Genomic DNA, 13682 nt, shown 5'->3' on the forward strand with positions numbered 1-13682 from the left:
ACTAAGAAGTGGACATAGGACACTTGGGCTTCAACCCTGAGCTTCACCACTCTGGAGCTTGGCTATCTGGGAAAAATCAGGACCTGTGTGGACACCTTTGTTGGTTGTTTGTTTTGTTTTGTTTTGTTTTGTTTTTGAGGCAGGGTCTCTTACGTGGCCCAGGCTGGTCCTGAACTCACTCTGTAGCTCAGGATGGTCTCCAACTCTCAGCAATCTTCCTGCCTCAGCCCACTGAGTGCTGGGATTTCAGGCGTGCGCCCTCATGCCCAGTACTTCTTTCCCTTATGCCAGAGTCATGCAGGTTTTGCTGCAGTAAGGAGGAAAAGCTCAAGGTTTATTGCGGATCGCTGTGCAGGGACCTGGAGCTGGAGGGTTAGGGGCCCTTTAGCCACTGGGCCTCGAGGGCCAGCTTCATCCCAGCCACCTCTCCTTAGCAGGCTGCAAGGCCCACAGCTGTCCGGGGAGCCTGCAAACAGGGTCTCCCTGAGTCTCCGGGACGCAGTGTGCTTCCTTACCTCCTACAGCAGCTTCTCTTCCACACACACTCGGCTGAGTTCCGGCTCACAGCGCCATGTGCCCAGCAAGCTGGCAATCTGCCTCTGGCACCTTCTTGGGTCACCTCTGAGGCATTGCTTCTCTCAAGAGCATTTGCTTTGCAGTCAAGAGCTGCTCGAGAACGAAGGTCTTAAGCAGCAGAGGGACTGAACAGATGAGGGCAGAAGTGGAGCCCACTCGCAGACAGTGCAGGGATGGCGCGCGCCTGGCCGGCCCTTCCTTCAGTCCCGGAGGGTCTCGGCGCCTGCTTGGGGCTGGGAAGGCAGGCCCAGCACTGGGGAGGCGCTGGCAATGCCAGGCCCATTCCCTGCCCCGTTCAGGGCTCTCATCTCTGCCTCCTGCCACCTCCTGGTCCCCAGGGCTGTCCCCCATCCCTGTCCTGGTCCCTCTACTCCCGCACCCTTCGCACCCAGGGCACCCGGGAAAAAGGCTTTTCTACTCCAGCCCTGTGCCAGGGGTGCTCACCCAATAATGTGCGCACACATGCAAACGCAGATCTGATGCGGTGTACTCAGATGCATGCAGACACACACGGACACACACGCACTTTCAGCCACCCAGGGGTGCACACCCACACACTCTCCCGGTCACACGCACAGATACACAGACACACGCCTGGGATTACAGGCACCCACCACCACGCCCAGCAAATGCTGTCGTTAAAGAATCAATTAATGTCCTGGATACCCACGCCCTGAATACCCAGGTGCAAATGCACGCACACGTGTATGCGCAGTCTCTCCTGGCCAGTGTCCTACCGGGGCAAGGTTAGGGAGGCAGCCTATCCTCTCTCAGGGTCCCCAGGCTCTGAGCGCCACCCCAGTATTCCACATCAGCTCCGGAATCTGCTTTCCATTTTGCAAAGCTGCCCGCCCTGTGCCCCACTCTGAACCCAGGCAAAGCCGGGATGCAGCGCCCTCCCACGCACCCCGTGGATGTGGGTGCCCAGGTGCCCGCGCCGCCTTCAGGTGGCGCTGCAGTTCAATCTCCAGAGTGCGCGACCCGCGCGACCCTCCCGGGCGCCCCCAGAGTCTGGGGCTCCCCGCCCCTCGAGCGCGGCCTCCCGCGAGCGCGGAAGAAACGAGACTCCAGGAGTGCTGTGGGAAGCTTGGGTTTATGGTCCGAGCCCGGTGCCAGGAGGCCGAGGCAGGAGGCTCCCTGTCGGGCAGGATCTAGTAGGAGCAGACGAAGGGCAGGCGCCGGCAGCACCGGGCGCGTCGCCAGTGGCCCCCTAGAGGACAGAGCGGCGACGTCAGCGCCCGGGACCGCACGGCAGGGACAGCCACGCGGTGTCCTCGCTGTGATCCAGGACGCAGGCTCGTCCTCCCCCGCGCGTCGCAGAGGAGGCCGCGCTGGCCGTCTCCGCCGCCGCCAGGTGGTGCGCAGCCCGCACACCTGTGCCCGCCCGCACCTGCGCTCCCGGCTGCTCAGCCAGCCGGCTCCCCCTCCGCTCCTCCCTGGCGGCGCCCCCTGCTCACATCTGCTCGCGAACCACACCTGTCACCTGTCACTCGCGTGGTCCCCCCGCTCCCGTCGCAGGAGCCAGGGACACCGCCGCGGCCCGGCCCGGCACAGAGCAGCGCCGCGCTGCCCGTGCTCCCCGGATCCCGCATTCAGGTCTGGGGTTCGCAGGGGACGGAGGGGAGCCCCTGGCACCCGCGTGCAGGCAGCTGCCCGGGACAGCGCCTGGGGGCTGCTCTGCCGCCTTCTCGGCCGCTGTGCCTCACCTTTGGTGCACAGCGCCACGCAGCGGCCCTTCCCATTCTGCGGCTGCCCGAGGGCCCAGTATCCAAAATCCCAGCTGCTGCAGTCCGTCCAGCGAAACTTCTTCCACAGGAACTAGAGCGAGACCGGGAGGCGGTCAGAGCGGGCGATCCGGGCGGCTGGGAGGACCCAGGGACCCAAGCACAGCCGCAACTCAGCAGCCCCCTGGCCGGAAGCCCGGCGCCCTCGCCGGCAGCAGGAGAGCCTGGGCCTCTTGCTACCGCGCAGGCGCCTGTTGGGCTGCGCAGGATGTGCCCACGATTCTCTGCAGTTCTAACAAGCTGCCCGGTGATGCTGGTCCTTGGACCGCACGCTGAGTACCGGATATGACGTCATCTATTCCCCCATGATCCCGGAACCAGCGGAGAGAAGAGCCCCACATCAGGGATGAACAAACTAAGGGTCCAGGAAAGGGTTCATGAGGGACTGAGTGTCTGCCTGCTAGAATCAGTCTCCTGGCCCTAGTGTTGTGCTGGTGAGTGTTTGGAAAGCCAGCTCTGGGGGAGGATGAGGAGGTGCAAAGGAGGAAGCAGCCCTGATTTGGACTGTGCTGTAGGTGGGCTCTGAAATGCTCCCCCAAAGCCCATGCATTTAAGGCATGGTTCCCAGCCACGGGGCAATTGGTACGTGGTGGGCCCTTTAAGAGGTGGAGCTTAGTGGGAGGAAGTTAGGTCACTGGGGCGTAGCCTTGGGAATACTGGGACCTGGGCTCTCTTGTCTGCTCTGCCTGATGGCAGCACACCTTCTGCCCAGGTATGCCACAGCACCACAGGCTAAGAGCGACATCCCAGCCCTCCTGGGCCAGGCAGCCCCTAAGACCGCCATGGCGAACCTTTTAAAGCTTTCAATGATACAGACAGCCTGCTGGAGCACACGTGCCACAGGTTCGCCACCAGGCCCTGAGACAGCCAGAAAGAACTTCCCACACCCAGATGGTGCCCACCGCTTACCCAGCCCTTGAGGATGCCTCCAATCCAGACCTGGGCCTGGTTGATCTTGCTGGCCAGCAGGAGGATGCGAGAGTTGGCACTATAGTTGTGAATGGAGACCAGGTTGCCTCCGTAGCATCTCTTGCAGATGTTCTGCGGACAGAAGGCATAGGGTAGGGACTTGCGCCCCTGTCACTTTCCTCTGTCCCTGGGGAAGACCTCTGCAACCCCCTGTGGGTTAGAGCTGAGGGACCTGTTCCCCTTCTCAGTCCTTTCTTCCTGAATCACACCTCAGAACATCCTTGCACAAGTAATAATAATCATAACCACCACTTACTGACCGGTCCCTGGATTATTCCAAATGCATCATCTTGTGGAATCCTCACCCCAACTCCAAGAGATTCATACTGCACCACACAGTCAGCCCTCCGCACACATCAGCTCCCTGTCTTGGATTCAGCCAACCATACAGCAAAAACAGCTTTTAAAGTTTTGTCTTGCCAGGCATAGTGGTGCACGACTGTAATCCCAACACTCAGGAGGCTGAGGCAAGAGGGGGATGCCATCAAGTCCAGCCTGGGCTGCATACTGAATTTGAGAGCAGTCTGAAGTATATAGCAAGTCCCCGTATCAAAAAATTTCTTTTTCTTAAACCTCTCCCAAAATGTGTCTGAGGCCATCTGTGTATCTGGAGCAGTCCCTGGCACATAGTGTAGGCATGGTATTTGTTTAATTCATCAGTTAAAGGATAAACTAGAAATCTTCCTCCTCCTCGAATACACAGATCCTGTGCAGACATTTTTTCCTGTCACTATCCTCTGATGCACAGAGTAACGACGATTTATATAGCATTTACGTTATACGAGGGTTTTCTCACTGTACTGAGGATGGAACCCAGGGCCTTCACACTGAGCAGCATCCCAGCCCTTTTTATTTTAGACAGGAGCTTGCTAAATTGCCCAGGTAAGACTTCAACTTGTGATCCTCTTGCCTCAGCCTCCCAAGTGCCAGGTGTGTGCCACATCTGGCCATATTAGGTGTGGTACATCTAGAGACGTCGTGAAGTAAGCTGGTAGCTTACCAGAGGTTACAAGCAAACACTATACACTTTTATATAAAGGACTTGAGCATTAGCCAGATTTGCTGTCCCCGGGGCCTGAGGGAGTGACGCCATGGGTGAAAAGCAGAGGCGGAATCCCACATGGGTATCTCGAGTACCAAGGCCCCTTGTTAACCAGCGGTTCTCAAAGTGCAGTCCTCAGACCACCATACAATATCATCCAATTCATGACTCACCCAGGAGTCATGCACGCCCCTTCTCAGGCTTCACCCCGACTCCTACCTCAGAAACTGGGAGCAGGGCCCCCAAATCTGTACTTTAACAAAGCTCCCGGGTGATTCTGAAAGTAGGCTGAGAACCACTCTCATGTAAACAGGCACAGAGCAGAGGCCGAATCCCCGCTCCTCGCCCCCACTCCTCTGCAACAGCACCTGCCGCTCACCTGGGCTCGACTAAACCTCTCGGGAGTCTGCACCAGCAGGTAGCGGCAGGTCTGGCAGCCGGGATCCTGCTGGATTGGAATGGTGTCCTCCTCCCCAGGGCACGGCAAGTCTTTGTCTAGGGCAGCTGCGTCTGACTCTGCGGCCTCCTCGCCGTCCTCCTTGTCCTCAGACGCGTCCTGGCGCCCCAGAGCCTTGGCCTTGTCTCCCGCCGTCAGCATCGCCTCCTGCTCCTGGGCGCCACCCAGACCCCAGCCCAGCTCCACCTCTGGGCTCTGCAGAGCCGGAACCGTGTTCTCTGGGAGGAAGAGTTCCCTGGCCGTCAAGCAGAGCGGGGGCCCGCCAGGACCGCGGACAGCTCCAGCGAGCCCAGGTTTCTGGGGCCGCAGGGGAAAAGCGTGGTGCTGCCCAGGGGGCCCCTGGGGTCCACCGCCAAGTGGACACCGCGAGCGTGTATTTGGGGGCAGAGAGGACACATGCGTGAGGAGCTGGGTAATCGTCAGCCTTTGTCTTACAGTTCAGACCAAAGAAAGTTTACCAGAGAGGGACAGGGTCAGCGGAGGAGATGGTGGCCTTGGCCCCCGGGGGTTAGAAATAAAAAGGGGGGGTGCAGAAAAGCAAGAGATGAGCGGGGAGGGCCGGGCGGACGTACCCAGGTGGAGAGCAGAAACCGCCCCGAGCAGGAGCAGGGCCAGGGGCAGGCAAAGGAGGATCCCCATGTCTGCCCAGCCTCCAAGTGGGACCGGGACCACCGTCCTCCGCAGCAGCCCCTGGCGCACTGTGTAGATGTGGCGTGCGTTTAACTTGCCAGTTGAGCGGGGACCCTGAAGAGAGACAGGCAGGGTGACGGGCACACAATTTCTGTCCCAGGACCCTCTCCTCCCTGAAACGGTGCCGGCCCGGAGCCCAGGCCCACGCGGTCAGGTCTGCTCGGCTCCCAGCACGTTCTGCTCGTGCTGGGAGACAGAGGGGAGGACACTGGCCAGGGAGGACCCAGGCTTCTTGTCGTCTCCACGGCTCCCATGTCTACCAGGGCTGGACCCCCGTCCCAGGTCCAGGGAACCACTCACCTCCTGAGAGTCTGCACAGTGCCCTGGCTCCTGGGCCCCACACGCAGCCCTTATAACGGGCTTTGGGGAAGTGAGGAGGGCCCGGGAGATTGCCCCAGGCTGGGGATGGGGTCCCCAGCTGATAAAGTCTGCCCCACCCCCGCCTCGCTTCCCTAAATGGGAGCCCTGCATGCCCGGCTCTCTTCCCCGTGTCTGCCCTGTGAGTGCCCCTCAGGCCCAAGCAGGGCCCTGAGCTCGGGAGCTGTCTCAGGGCCAGTGTCCCCAAGGGGAAAGGGACAAGCCCCCACTGTCCCCAGCACTTGTTTACACAGGTGCTTGCTGTACTTCACCTCCCCTGTCTCCAGCATCACCCAATCTCCAACTCCACCCACCGCCAATGGGGGTGCGCGCTTCCCTCCGCACAGGTGTGCCGATGCATCGGAGAAGGGCCGTGGCTTCCCCAGGTCACACGGGAAGCCAGGGAGCTGGGCCGCCCAGGGCCTTCGGCTCCAAAACTCTTCTCTCCCTTCCTTTACTCTTTCTCTTCCTCCTCCTCCCTTCCTTTTTCTCCCTCCCCCTCTCCCATTCCTCCCCTCATCTCTTTGTGTTGTGTTGTTTGGGACAGGATCTTCCTTTTTTTGGAAACAGGGTCTCACTGTACCATTCAGACTGGCCTTGAGCTCACTCTGTAGCCCAGGCTGGTCTTGACCTCTCAGTGATCCTCCTGCCTCAGCCTCCCGAGTGCTGGGATTACAGGCATGTGCCACTACGCCTGGCTCTCTCATCTTTCATATGTCAAAGGTTCTGCTGTTTCTCCTGTACTGTGAACCTAGATCAAGATTTCCCAACCTTTGCCTGGTCGTGTTTGGGGCCCTGTGGTATTTGGGGGAAACGGCCCTGTGCATCGCAGAAAGCCGAGCGATGCTCCGTCTCTCCCTGATAGAGATCAGCAGCCCCTCCCCTCTGTGAGGGCGTCAGCAGTGTCTCCACAGCCTCCCTAATGGCCTCGGAACATCAGGGCACAGATCTAGACAATGCCTGTGCCCAGCCACGGGCAGTGCAGAGGCAGCGGCTGGGGTGAGAAGCCCCACGCAGAGGCCCCCAGACCGCTGTGGAGCCCCCTCCTCCCGACCCTCGTCCCCCACGCACCACCACCCTGGCCACCGCCAGAGTCGGGACCAGAATCCAGCGGCTGAGTCAGACACAAAGCCTAAAGATGCCCCGAAGGGTCTTCGTGGGATGAGTAATGTCTCCACGCAGCCTTCCTTGAAAATCAGCGTTAGTGCAAAACATCCACATGAGCGTGAGGTCAGACGTTTGTCCAAGCTTCTGTCAGGTTCTCCGCGGCCACAGCCTGACTTGGCCAGGTCTCTGTGCCCAGGGCTGGGGGCTCAGCCCCGAGACTCCTGCCGGACAGGGCATCTCGGCATCCGCCCCCCGGCCCGGCCCCCAGCCCAGGGGGACAGCAGGGACGGGGAGCCCAAGGGGCAGCAGGCCTGGCTTCATCTTCGCCTCTGCCCCCCCCCCCAAGCGCCCTGCAAATGGAGAAGTGGCTGTGAGGCCTCCTCTGGGCCGATTGCGGAGTAACAGCCCCGCTGTTATCTCCCAGGCCAACGGACCCAAGCCTCAGCTTATCGACCTGATGGGAGGATTGGCCAAGCCCGGGGCCCCAAATCCTGACACTGCATTCCAAGCTAGGGCCTCCCAGTAGAGGGGGAGGAGAACAGAAAGAACCCCCTCTCCTCCTTCGTGGGGGCCCTGGGCCAGGCACCATTTTGCTTAGGGGTAGGGTGGCCGGTGTCACTGGCTTTCCTTAGGAGGAGCCAGCTCCGGCATTAGCACGGCGGGCATCGTTCCAGGTCGAGAGGAGGAGGTGGCCTCTCAGAGGCTTCCAACGAGTGCCCAAGATCACAGAGCCACTCCGAGGCAGCCTAAGCCAGTCCTCGGGCTCCCCATGGGCCCCCGAGCTGCCTCCACCAGCCTCTCTGGGACCTCCCTCCCTCCCTCCCTTCCTCCCACTCTGGCCCCTGGGTCCCCCCTGTTGACCCTGGACAAAAACAGCCGAATGACTCGGTGACACTGTCGGTGACCACCCTGGTCCTGTCGGGTTTAAGAGCAAAAGTAATGTTGGATCCGCCCCGGCCCCGGCACCAGGCTCCACCTTGGTTTGGTCCTCGCTGTGCTCCACACTTCATCCTATGAAAGGCCGAGGGCTGCCGTGTCCCCTCTCCACGCTGACCTGGGAAAGCGCGGAGCAGTCAGGCTGCTGTCGGCGCTCACAGCTGACCCGTGGCACGTGGGCCTCGTGTGCCGACTGCAGTCCTTGTCCGATGCAGCCGAGGGTTCGACGCGCCCGTGGGCGACGTAGTCCACGGCGCCATCGTCTCCAGCACCGCTGGGGCCCCCAAGACTCTGGCCTACCGTTTACTGCTATGTCCACAGGGGTTTAAACTCTGCCTCCTGTCCAAGACCCAGTCCCGCCCGCCCTCCTCAGGAGTCAGCGTCGCCGTCTTGGGAGGCGTGCATTGGGATCCACAAGATCCCAAGCAGCATCTCGGCTGCCAAGAGAGGACAGCGGCAGCGCCTGCCTCTCGTGAGGTCAGGACGGTGCGGGCACACGGGGAGCTGAGCCAAGCTGTGGCCCTCGCCAAAGAAGCAGTGGGTGCTGCTGGCCAGGGCGTCTCCCCTGAGCTGTGCCCTGGGAAGGGATCCAGGGGCCCCCTCCTAGAGGAGGCCTGGGGCCCGCAGAGCCCAGGAGCACCTGGGAGGAAGGCTGCACGCATATGCACAGCCCATATTGGGGCTGTGAGGCCACTCTGCTTACACCGTGGTCTTTGCTTTAAAAGCAGAAACTTTCCGTGGATGGGCAGTGAGCTTCCTGTCCAGGGAACTGCAGGCTGGGCCATGCAGGAAGTGGACGTGGAGCAGCGGGACCTGAGCCCTGAAGTCTCCTCCTGCCCCCTATGAAACTGTCCAGCAGGACTGCAACACACTCCCCAACCCTTGTACTATGTGGGAGGGGGCCAGCCACCTCAGGCGCCTGGGAAACGGTGTCCAGGACACAACAGGTCCTTGTCATTGGAGGGGTTGGGAGCTGGGCATGGACACCCCTCCTATGGGATGTGTGCCGTCCCTGGGGACTTCCTGATTTCCTACAGCAGTGAGCCAAGCGCTTTCTGGGGTGGGGTGGTGAGTGACCAGAGACCCTTGAATGGGGTCCAACATGGGCCCCCGGGCTCCCTCTGAAGCCCTAAAGGGCCTAGGGACAAGGGTGCTTTTTTGGCAAACACCCGTGACACAGGTGCCCCGGGCAGGTCCGGAGGATAGGAGACACCCGAGCTCACTCTGCTCTCCCCAGCAGGCTCCAGGGTCCTCACCCCACCCTCCATCCTCTGACCCCTTGGGGGGACGGTGTGGAACAGGGCTGGGGGCTGTGGCAGGAGGTTCCAAGGTGGGACCACGCTGCAAAGAGCAATGACCACAGGACAGAGGGAACCGGTTCCTGGACGCGATTTTATTGCAGGGCAGTGGAAGGAAAGGTGTGGTCAGGGGAGGGGAGCAGCCGCTGGCAGGGCAGGCAGACGGGAGCTCCCGGCTGGGACTGGCTCAGTAGGAACAGGCGAAGGGACGTTTCACACCACAGTGAGATAGGCGCCAGTGACCTCCTGTGCAGACAGATTGGAGGGGAACTTTGACCTCGTGGAGGTGACTCGGAGACCCAGGGTGGCCTCCCTGGGGAGCAGGCTCCCACCCTGTGCCTCCCCATGGGCGCCCCTAGCCCTCACCCCCAAATCCTCCCCATCCCGCCTCACCTCGGGTACACAGGGTCACACATCCACCAAGGTTATGGCCACCCCAGGGCTGCCCAGGACTCCAGTATGCGAAATTCCAAGGGCTTCTGTCCATCCAGCGGAAGTGTCTGCAGTGACCCTACGGAAGGTGGAGAGGAAGGGGTGGCTGCAGGGGGGCTGCGGGAGGCAGATGGGGGACGAGCACTGTCCTTGCAGGGTCCATGCAGCTGCTGCTGCTGCCCGCAGGACACCTGGCCACGAGGGATATGGCGCTGGCCAGATGCACCCAGCACCCTTACCTTGCCGACGAGCAGGCCTCCAATCCAGATCTGGCCCACGTTGAGCGTCCTGGAAGTGCACTGCAGCTGATAATTATAGGCGAAGTTGTGGACGGACGCGAGATTGCCGCGGTAGCATCTCTGGCACACCAGCTGCAGGGCGGGAGGAAGAGGCAGAGCACAGTGTCCATGGCAGGAGCTCGCACGACCACGGCGGGGTCCCCGCATCTCCACCTTCCACACCCTCGCTCCTGTCCCCATCTCCGTGACGACGGGAGACCAAATGCAATGGGAGCCCAGCCACTGCCCCTTGGCCTGGCACCTGCAGAGACCTCCGACCCGCAGAGGGGACAGCGACCATGACAAGGATGCCGGGACACACCGCTCACCTGAGCACTATTAAATGTCCTGGGGGTACTCAGCACAACGTATCGGCAGGTTTTGCATCCAGGGCTGCCCACGAACTTTATTGTGTCCTCTTCTGTAGGACACTGGATGTCCTCGTGACCCACGTCCAGCTCTGAGCTGGACTCCACCTCACCCTCCACCTCAGGGCCGTCGTCACTTCCCGAGCCCCCTTCCGCCTCCTCCGCCTTGTCCTCCTCCTGCAGCGGCGTCGGCGCCCCAGCAGCGGCCTCCCCAGAGGCCCATTCTGCCGTGTCCCAATCCCGGGCCAAGCTCTCCTCTCCCCGCGGGCTGTCCAGGCTGGACATTTCCGTCCCTGGCAGGAGAAAGAACAAGTGTCTCTTTGCGGAGTCCCTGTTCCTCCAGGACCACGGACGGCTCCCGCCTTGGCCTGGGTGGACCCCACCTACCACAGGGAGGAAGGACGCGGCCCAGGGACCCTGAGACCAAGACTTACTGAGACGCTGGGCAGACACCACCCCCACCAGAAGACCCAGGAGGAGCAGGAGTTTCATCTTGGCCTCGACCTGCAAGGGAGAAAAGGTGTCACACACACACACATGCAGCCAGGCTACTGGGAAACTTTGGGAGCTGGGTAGAAACCAAAGGCAAAGCAAGAATAAAGGTCGGTGACCCCAGCCCTCTGGGAGGCTGAGGCAGGAGGATCACAAGTTCAAGCCCGGCCTGCAACTTAGCAACCCTCAGGGGAATTATGCAAGGAGGAGGACCAGGACACCAGCGCTGCAGGCCCAGGGAACCAGAAAACCACTACAGTCCCTGCAAACCCGCCAGGAACCCAACACTGACCCCCACAGTCACTAGAGACAGCTGCACCACAGGACAGCTGAGAGCGCTCAGCTCCCCTCCTAAAGTCTCCTGGGTCCTCAGGAATCTCCTTGTCCAGTGCCCCATCCAACTCCCGGGCCTTTTATACAGACGCTGGGAGGAAGTGGCCAATGATAAGAACCCTTTCTTCACTTGCCCGCGGAGCCCAGCCGCTCCCCAACGGCCCGCTCTGTCCCGATGCCCGCGGCCACACAGCCCGCTCTGTCTTGATGCTGGCCGCTGCTCCTGCTCCCGCCAGAGTCTCGGCCTCAGCTGCCTCTGCACTGTGGCTGCGGATCCCACGGACTCGGAGAAGAGATTGCAGCACCTCTTCCCGGGCGGGTGAAGAAAGCCGGTGTCGCCACACCGTGGAGCACGGCTCCGCCACAGAGAAGGGTGCGCTGGTCTTCAGCAGACAAATGGGTGCTCAGGGGGTTGATATCACAGGTGTCTCTGGTAGGAGCACCCCAAGTATAAATCAATGAAACAACAAAATAGGAGACAGTAACAGGGAAGGGGGAGGCGGGTCTCTTGCAAATGGAAAGGGACCAATGCATGCACGAGGGGCGAGTAAAAGGAAGTAGGGTGTCGCGTGTGCACACCGGCTCCCCACAGACCCCCCCATGATGCCCTGTGTGCATGGGCCGACACAGACAGACAAATGCTTAGGCAGACAGACAAACATCCATTACAATCCGAAGTGGACACCTGAGCAACGTCACTCTTTGGAGACTGGATCCTCTAGCAGTGAAAGGGAAAACTGCACTAGGAAAGATTGTTCTTTCTAAAACCTCGTTCTCTTTGAAGCTACCCAGCTCTGTAACTATTTCACGGCGCCCTAATTGCTTTCTGGATCCCGGGTAACCACGAGAGTGTAACGGAACATCCAGGATGCCTGACTGTACCCAGCTTTGTGGTCATTAATCTGGTCTTGTAACTGATGGTCATTAATCTAGCCCTGTAAGCGAGGATCTCACTCTGCTGGCTAATCAGAACTGCCAGGCTGTCCTGTTCCGCCTTTGTAACCGCTGCTTCTGCCTCATGAAAGTGCTGCCTCACAGACACTCGCAGCCTGGCGCTTGTTGGAAGTTACTCCAGCCGGGACCGCCGGTGTAAGCAAAGCTGCTCACGGCCTCCTGATGTCCTCAGGCGTCGTTCCTTCGCCGGACTCGGTTTTGCTACAGCAGCAGCAGCAGCAGCAGCAGCAGCAGCACTGCTGATCACACGCAGAACCTTAACAAAGTTACACATTGTGTGACTGTAAAGCCGAGAACACTCTGGACACCGCCAACACCCGTGTCCTGCAGATACTGTACACGACAAGGCCGAGAGGCGGACCTGTGCTGCGGGCCTGGGCACGCTCTGCTGGGCAGGGAGGAGCGGACCTCAGCGGAAGCGGGTTGCAGGGAGTTTATACAGAAAAAGCCGGCTTCGTGGGCAGCAAATTGGTCAGATGCACCCAGTACCCCCTGGCCCTGCCCACAAGCCGGCTCCAGTGAAATAAATTCATCAGAAGTAAAGCACATCAGAAATTTGCATCTAGCTTTTTGTTTTTTTGTTTTTTTTAAGACAAGGTCTCACAACATAGTTCAGCCTGGCCTTGAACTCACTGTGTGAACCCACAGTGATCCTCCTGCCTCAGTCTCCTGAGTGCTGGGATGACGGGTGTGTGCCACCCTGCCCGGCATACCTAGCTTTATGCAGTGTGAAGCAAACAAAAATCCTGCCTTCCAGTGAAGAGTTTTTGTGGCAAGGAAGACTATGTTTCAGTGGACAATGGCCTCTCCCATAAATTGACCGAAATCTTGTATCTGTCCATCCACTCTGTAAGCACATATTTCAGACAAATCAATTTAATAAGACTTGAAAAGCCAGGCGTGGTAGTGCAAGCTTGTAATCCCAGCACTCGGGAGGCTGAGGCAGGAGGATCGTTGTGAGTTCAAGACCAGCCTGGGCTACAAAGTGAGTTCAAGGCCAGTCTGAACTGCATAGTGAGACCTTGTCTCAAAAAGACAAAAAAAAATTGAAACACAAAGAAAAGTACTGACGGCTGGAGGCAGCAGCACAGAGAAGCATCCCAAGGGACAAGCGTGAGAAGCCCAGTAAGAAGCCCACCACAGAGAGGTAGGGTGGACCTGAGGACCCTCCCCCTCAGACCCTGGGAACACGTGCCCCCAAGCCTGTTCAGGGACCCCAGGCTGGGAGGAGTGGCGGGCGCCAGGGCCCTGGCCGCAAAGTCGGCCAACTGTCGCTGGGCAGATAAGAGGTGGCGAAATGGCCAGCGCCACAGGCCAGCCGAACCGTTGCTGTGAAATTACCCACAACTCCTGCACTTCCTCGCCAGGGTGCCAGCGACTGCAGGGACCAGCAGGAGCCCAGGCAAGGACGGCCCCGCCACGTGTGTCTGAGCCTGGAGCACCTGTGCAAAGGGCCGGGCACGCTGACCCCGGCTCCACGTCTGTCTTGGTTCCTTTTCTCTCGTTTCTGAGACAAAATACCTGACGCCCAGAATTAAGGAGAGAAAGCTTTATTTAGCTCACAGTTTGTGGAGGTTTCAGTCCATTCTTGGCTGGCTCCAAGGCAGGG

At 60.0% G+C, this 13682-nt stretch overlaps 2 protein-coding genes across 2 annotated transcripts; both read right to left on the reverse strand.

Moving 5' to 3' along the window:
• Positions 1 to 1659: 1659 nt before the first annotated feature.
• LOC102016734 (proteoglycan 3) lies at positions 1660 to 5873 on the reverse strand. The gene is made up of 6 exons (XM_005407993.1): positions 5819 to 5873; positions 5401 to 5572; positions 4751 to 5046; positions 3270 to 3401; positions 2283 to 2394; positions 1660 to 1786 (listed from the first exon to the last, which is right to left on the reverse strand). The coding sequence occupies exons 2-6, from the start codon at positions 5465 to 5467 to the stop codon at positions 1728 to 1730; spliced, it is 666 nt and encodes a 221-aa protein (XP_005408050.1). The 5' UTR covers positions 5468 to 5572; positions 5819 to 5873; the 3' UTR covers positions 1660 to 1727.
• A 3419-nt stretch (positions 5874 to 9292) lies between these two features.
• Positions 9293 to 11154, reverse strand: LOC102017040 (eosinophil granule major basic protein 2-like). Its single transcript, XM_005407994.2, has 6 exons — positions 11079 to 11154; positions 10729 to 10798; positions 10256 to 10587; positions 9888 to 10019; positions 9610 to 9727; positions 9293 to 9462 (listed from the first exon to the last, which is right to left on the reverse strand). Exons 2-6 carry the CDS (start codon positions 10784 to 10786, stop codon positions 9404 to 9406), a joined length of 699 nt encoding a protein of 232 aa, XP_005408051.1. The 5' UTR covers positions 10787 to 10798; positions 11079 to 11154; the 3' UTR covers positions 9293 to 9403.
• Between the last annotated feature and the right edge of the window lie 2528 nt (positions 11155 to 13682).

The sequence above is a fragment of the Chinchilla lanigera genome, unplaced genomic scaffold, assembly GCF_000276665.1.
Source record: "Chinchilla lanigera isolate Chin_1 unplaced genomic scaffold, ChiLan1.0 scaffold00110, whole genome shotgun sequence".
Classification (NCBI taxonomy): domain Eukaryota; kingdom Metazoa; phylum Chordata; class Mammalia; order Rodentia; family Chinchillidae; genus Chinchilla; species Chinchilla lanigera.

Coding starts and splice junctions, on each gene's coding strand:
- LOC102016734 (XM_005407993.1), bottom strand. CDS start 5,467: ATGGGGATCCTCCTTTGCCTGCCCCTGGCCCTGCTCCTGCTCGGGGCG. Junction 2,395..3,269: donor GAGGCATCCTCAAGGGCTGG/GTAAGCGGTGGG, acceptor GTCTCGCTCTAG/TTCCTGTGGAAGAAGTTTCG. Junction 1,787..2,282: donor CGTGGCGCTGTGCACCAAAG/GTGAGGCACAGC, acceptor TCTGTCCTCTAG/GGGGCCACTGGCGACGCGCC.
- LOC102017040 (XM_005407994.2), bottom strand. CDS start 10,786: ATGAAACTCCTGCTCCTCCTGGGTCTTCTGGTGGGGGTGGTGTCTGCC. Junction 10,020..10,255: donor GGACATTTAATAGTGCTCAG/GTGAGCGGTGTG, acceptor CCCGCCCTGCAG/CTGGTGTGCCAGAGATGCTA. Junction 9,463..9,609: donor TGTGACCCTGTGTACCCGAG/GTGAGGCGGGAT, acceptor CTGTCTGCACAG/GAGGTCACTGGCGCCTATCT.